The following is a 5,771-nucleotide window of genomic DNA, read 5'->3' on the forward strand; positions in this document are numbered from 1 at the left end:
GGACAAAATTTAGGTGATGAAGGAACTTCTTGGTGGCCGAGTAGGTTTCTAAATCACAGTAGCAAGTTTTAGATTGCTATCCCATGACATAAGGTCAGGGGTCTTTGGTACAACGGCTGTAACATAAAATCCTTGCAAACAAAAAAAAAAAAAAAAAACTTATGTCATGGGATCGTAACAACCTACGTTCTCGGTCATTTATATACCAAGAAATAATCTCTAAAAGAGGTAGCGAGATAATTTCTTCATTTCCACAAAATGTTTGGCTCAGTATACATGAAAGAAAGATTCAAAATATGAAATCAAAATAACAGGTATTTATGATGCTTTAAGGACCCTTGACCAGTTGACCTTATGTAATGGCATCATTTCAGATCATCCTATATCATTTTAGTAACTTCGGTACTCGGTCATCTCATCCCCCTTACCAAGAACCAAACTCTGAAAGAGTTAGGGAGACAACTTCATCATTTCTCACAAAATGTTTTGGCTCCGTACACACGAAAGAAAGGTTCAAAATAACGGGTATACCAGATATTTTACAGACCGTTTCTTATCACCGCGTTGACAAACTCATCGTACACGGTTCGATGTTCATGGTATACAAACTCAGTCAATCTGACCAAGACTCGGTACGTAAACAGTTGACACACTCACTGAATCAGAATACGAGAGAGGAAAAAAAAACAGCGCCAAATCTCCTCCTAAATTTAGGAGACCTCGTCCACAACTCCACACTACACACCCACAAGCCCACTAGTACTATAAAAAGGACATAAAAAGGACAGATACAGAAAAGATAGGACAACCTCAACAAGTCAGCCTGTGTCGTTATTCTTCTTACTAGAAGAACTAGTCTTCGTTGTACTTTTCTTTTCCGTAAACTGGTCATACGAGAAAAAATATTCTATGAAAATTAACTGAAATTTCTGTTATTGTTTGTCCCCACCCCTCCACCGCAACATTTTCCCGCTATAAATACATCAACATTTCACTTTATTTTCATTCATCATCAGTATCTTCTAGTACTGCTACATTTAATTCCCAAACACCAACATTCTCCTTTAGTCACATCTTCTCCATTCATTTCTGTCTCAATCTCTTTTGGAAATTTTAAGAATGGGTTGTACTGTCATGGAGACAAAACCAAAAGATGATGATATCCCGTCTTCCGAAAGTATCAAGAAATATAACAAAGGGGTTAAGCATTTATGTGAAACTGGAATTGATAATGTCCCTAAGAAATACATATTTCCTGCTTCTCAAAGAAACAATGAAAATGAAGTAGTGTTAAGCCTTAAGTTGCCTGTTATCGACTTTGCTGAACTGCAAGGTCCTAATCGGCACAATGTACTTCATTCTCTTTCGAAAGCTCTTGAGAATTATGGGTTTTTTCAGGTACTACTCGACTACGACTAACTATCTGATTCATTATATATGAAAGTTCTATTTTGGGTTTAAGTATTAATGAGTTTGACTCTCTTTGTGTTTCAGGTTATAAACCACGGCATTTCTGATGATACTATTGACAATACCATTGATGTAAGTCGACGATTTTTCCAACAGCCCATGGAAGAGAGATCAAAGTATATGTCGACTGATCTTCAAGCACTGGTCCGTTATGGAACTAGTTTTAATCAAACCAAAGATAGCGTATTTTGTTGGAGGGATTTCTTGAAACTTAATTGTCATGCCATGGAAGATTCTCTACCTCATTGGCCTACTTCTCCTTCAGATTTTAGGTTTGTTAATTAATTATTTCAGTATCCCATGTTTAACTGTATTATTATATCTACTCATTATTACAAAGTTGAATGCTAACTAAATCTTTCGTTAATCAGTGATTCGATATTTGAGTACGCCAAGCAGAACAAATTCTTGTTTTTCAAGATCATGGAAGCCATTATAGAGAGCCTTGGTATAATTTGTAAAAGCACAGAAGATAACAGCAACGAAAATGACGAAGCCTTGAAGGATTTTGTTTCACAAGAATTCGGAAACGGAAGCCATCTTATGGTTATCAACCATTACCCATCTTGTCCACAACCGGAGCTAACACTTGGTATACCACCACATTCCGATTACGGGTTTCTTACTCTTCTACTCCAAGACGAAGTCGAAGGACTTCAAATACAACATGAAGGACAATGGCTAACCGTCGAACCAATCCCAAATTCTTTCGTTGTCAATGTTGGTGACCATCTTGAGGTTAGTTAATAGTTTTCATGAAACCATCATCATTTTTGCATGAAACTGTTGTCTTTAATTATATCATTATTGACTCTCTTTTTCTTTTTTTGTATGTAAACAGATATTCAGCAATGGAAGATACAAGAGTGTATTACATAGAGCAATAGTGAATTCAAACAGATCAAGAACATCGGTTGCTTCGTTGCATAGTATGCCAGTCAAGAATATGGTGAGACCATCACCAACACTCATCAATGAAGAGAATCCAAGGCGTTATTTGGACACAGACTTTGCTACGTTTTTCAATTTTATCTCTAATTGTGAACTTAAAGAGAAAGATTTTCTTGATTCAAGAAAGTGCTGATCTTTGGGAGAAAAGTAAGACCATGGCAAGTCAAAACAAAATCTTTGAAGAATTGAGTATTTATTATGGGTTTGTGTTTTCGTCTTTCAGCATCATCACAGTGACATCAGCCTTTCCGTTCCAGAGTACTTGTGGCCCTTGTGTGTAGGGTTCTACTGAGAACCTTTCTATTTCATTTCCATTTCTCGTGCATCAAATTCTATTTAGGTGGACAACTATCATATTGAAACATAGTTTCCAATTTACTATATAACTTTCTTCAATGGTGATTTTTTCCTTGGTAATCACTATAACCTTTTCCGTTTGTGAGTTGCACGTAATTATAGTGATCGGAGTTAATCCAGCAGCTAATCCACGAAACTTATATGCAACAGCCATTGAGAACTTCCTGTAGCCTTGAGGAGATTGAAATGGCCCGTGGGGTGAACAAATCAAACTAACTTGTGGCTAAATGGCAAACCTCTGTACCAAACTATGAATGGGTTTTGAAACATTCCCCGCAGTACCAACCCCTGCAAGTTACGCAGACAATTTCCTGACAACATATATAGTACGGAGTAGAATATTGAGTTCGATGTAAATGGGATATATAAATATACAGTACCAATAAAAATAATGGTATACAAAGTGAAATTAAGGACCATTCTTGTACGCGTTACATTTGATTATATGCCCAATACATTGTATTAGTGTTGGTTGTATACAAACTCAGTCGATATGACTAAGACATACAAACAATAAAAGTCCACAGCAAATCTATTTCAAAATATGGAGACCATATACGTAGAATTTGGAGACACGGGTAACAATCAAAAAGAAGTTTCTCTACAAGTATTGAAATTTACAAATGAAAAGAAATTTCTGGAAGGGATCGCAACTGCTACAATACTCAAGTGACAGGGAAAATTTGCAAAAAGTCAGCCCGTGTCGTTATACTGGAACTAGTTGTACGTTACGTAGTACTACTTTTCATGCGTATAAAACCGTAAGCTAGCTAATTAAGTGTTCATTTTATGTGTATATGTTTGTAGTTATCCTTGACCTTTCCGTCATCAACCATTGCCCTATAAATACATCATTGAATCCCATCCTTTTTCATTCCATCCCTTTTCATTCCATTTCTCTGTGATCTCTAACTTAACTTAAACCTACTTACCAGTTCATATTGGGTGTGAAGTTATGGAAAAGAAAAATGCAGATAGCAGTTCATCCTCAGAAAGCATCATACGTAACAAAGGAGTTAAACATTTATGTGAGACTGGAATCGCTAACGTTCCTAAAAGATACATATTTCCTCCCCCTGAAAGAAACAATGAAGAAGATCAAGCAGGATTATCTGGTTTAAACCTTAAACTGCCTATCATTGATTTTTCTGAATTACAAGGTCCTAATCGGCTCCAAGTTCTTGACTCTCTTGCCAAAGCTTGTGAGGATTATGGGTTTTTTCAGGTACAACCTAACTTATCTCTAATTCATTAATAACTTGGTAACTTAATTTTAATTACTTAACTTCTTAAGTTTGGGTTAAGTATTAATTAGTTTGATTATCTTTATGTTTCAGTTTATAAACCATGGCATATCTAGTGATATTATTGGAAATATGATCTATGTGAGTCGACGATTTTTCCAACAGCCTATGGAAGAGAGATCAAAGTTCATGATGACTGATGTTCGAGCACCAGTTCGTTATGGAACTAGTTTTAATCAAAGTACAGATAGTATTTTTTGTTGGAGAGATTTCTTAAAACTTGTTTGTCATTCCATTGAAGATTCTCTTCCTCATTGGCCTACTTCTCCTTCGGATTTCAGGTATGTTAATAACTTGAATAATCAAAGTTTAATACTAATTTCCGATAAACATCTAAATGCTAACTAATTCATTTTGCTAATTTTTAACAGGGATTCCATATGTGAGTATGCCAAAGAGAACAAGTTCTTGTTTCTCAAGATCATGGAAGCCATTACAGAGAGCCTAGGAATAGTTCCTAAGACCAAGAGGAATGACAACGATGATATAGTTAACGATTTTGTTACAAAAGAATTTGAAAACGGAAGCCATGTTATGGTTATCAATTATTACCCATCTTGTCCTCAACCGGAGCTAACACTGGGTATGCCACCACATTCAGATTTCGGGTTTCTAACTCTTCTCCTTCAAGATGAAGTTGAAGGACTACAAATACAACATGATGGACAATGGGTAACCGTAGAACCAATTCCTAATTCTTTCGTTGTCAATGTTGGTGATCATCTTGAGATATTCAGCAATGGAAGGTACAAGAGTGTATTGCACAGGGCAATAGTGAATTCAAACAAGTCAAGAACATCAGTAGCTTCACTGCATAGTATGCCATTCATAAATATGGTGAGACCATCACCAGAACTTATCAATGAAAAGAATCCAAGGCGCTATTTGGACACAGATTTTGCTACCTTTCTTGATTTTCTCTCTTCTTCTGAACTGAAAGAGAAAAACTTTCTTGATTCAAGAAAGTGTTGACCTTTTTTTATTTTATTTTAATGTCGAGTTATAAGCTTATAATTCAGGTATAGTAAGTACTTTATGGTGTTTGTACTACTCAATTCAATATTGTTGTCATCACTGGTGAATCATCAATGTGACATTAGAACTTTCTATTAGAGGGTGCTGTGGGGTTATTATAATGCAAGGTACTGTCTTTTCTCATGTAGGTAAAAGATCTAATATCATTTTTGCTTTTACATTGTCAGAAGTAACAAAAATCAATAGTTAATTCGGGTATACAATTTCGGATTGATTTCTATGGGTAATAAAGTTAACTTATAATTAGTAAAACAATATATTTTACTTTTAAAATTTGTTTCTGTATACCAAACTTGGGATACAGAATTACTTTTCATATAGCATTCTGGTGAACAAAATTATCATTCAACTTTTTAATGACTACTAATAGGATATACCATTTTACTTGAAGCGTATAGATTTTCATATAAAACAAAGTGTTTAGATTTTCATATAAAACAAAGTCATTCCTAGCTTATTCTATATGCAAATTGGCACCCTCCTACTAAACTGGTTCACATCATTAGTAATGTTGAACTTTTTGGGTATTTTTTTTTCTGACTCCGAGTGTTTTAATGGCGAAAAGAACAAAAGAAGAAGATATTTCTGTTGTGGTTCTCTCAAACTTTTTGGGTATTCAAAATTGACAATTACATTGCTCTTTTGTGTTTGATT

At 35.1% G+C, this 5,771-nt stretch overlaps 2 protein-coding genes across 2 annotated transcripts; both read left to right on the top strand.

Annotated features, from left to right (window-relative positions):
* The first annotated feature begins 1,036 nt into the window (after positions 1 to 1,036).
* Positions 1,037 to 2,862, top strand: LOC113338302 (protein DMR6-LIKE OXYGENASE 2-like). The gene is made up of 4 exons (XM_026583746.1): positions 1,037 to 1,398; positions 1,495 to 1,742; positions 1,842 to 2,208; positions 2,312 to 2,862. Exons 1-4 carry the CDS (start codon positions 1,120 to 1,122, stop codon positions 2,552 to 2,554), a joined length of 1,137 nt encoding a protein of 378 aa, XP_026439531.1. The 5' UTR covers positions 1,037 to 1,119; the 3' UTR covers positions 2,555 to 2,862.
* A 721-nt stretch (positions 2,863 to 3,583) lies between these two features.
* Positions 3,584 to 5,331, top strand: LOC113338228 (protein DMR6-LIKE OXYGENASE 2-like). The gene is made up of 3 exons (XM_026583684.1): positions 3,584 to 4,003; positions 4,116 to 4,363; positions 4,454 to 5,331. Exons 1-3 carry the CDS (start codon positions 3,734 to 3,736, stop codon positions 5,052 to 5,054), a joined length of 1,119 nt encoding a protein of 372 aa, XP_026439469.1. The 5' UTR covers positions 3,584 to 3,733; the 3' UTR covers positions 5,055 to 5,331.
* The last annotated feature ends 440 nt before the right edge of the window (positions 5,332 to 5,771 follow it).

The sequence above is a fragment of the Papaver somniferum genome, unplaced genomic scaffold (genome assembly GCF_003573695.1).
Source record: "Papaver somniferum cultivar HN1 unplaced genomic scaffold, ASM357369v1 unplaced-scaffold_19, whole genome shotgun sequence".
Taxonomy (NCBI): domain Eukaryota; kingdom Viridiplantae; phylum Streptophyta; class Magnoliopsida; order Ranunculales; family Papaveraceae; genus Papaver; species Papaver somniferum.

Bases quoted from the DNA above. Each gene is read 5' to 3' on its own strand.
- LOC113338302 (XM_026583746.1), top strand. From the start codon at position 1,120: ATGGGTTGTACTGTCATGGAGACAAAACCAAAAGATGATGATATCCCG. The intron at 1,743-1,841 runs GTTTGTTAATTA...TTCGTTAATCAG, and splicing joins ACTTCTCCTTCAGATTTTAG to TGATTCGATATTTGAGTACG. The intron at 2,209-2,311 runs GTTAGTTAATAG...GTATGTAAACAG, and splicing joins ATGTTGGTGACCATCTTGAG to ATATTCAGCAATGGAAGATA.
- LOC113338228 (XM_026583684.1), top strand. From the start codon at position 3,734: ATGGAAAAGAAAAATGCAGATAGCAGTTCATCCTCAGAAAGCATCATA. The intron at 4,004-4,115 runs GTACAACCTAAC...TTTATGTTTCAG, and splicing joins AGGATTATGGGTTTTTTCAG to TTTATAAACCATGGCATATC. The intron at 4,364-4,453 runs GTATGTTAATAA...AATTTTTAACAG, and splicing joins ACTTCTCCTTCGGATTTCAG to GGATTCCATATGTGAGTATG.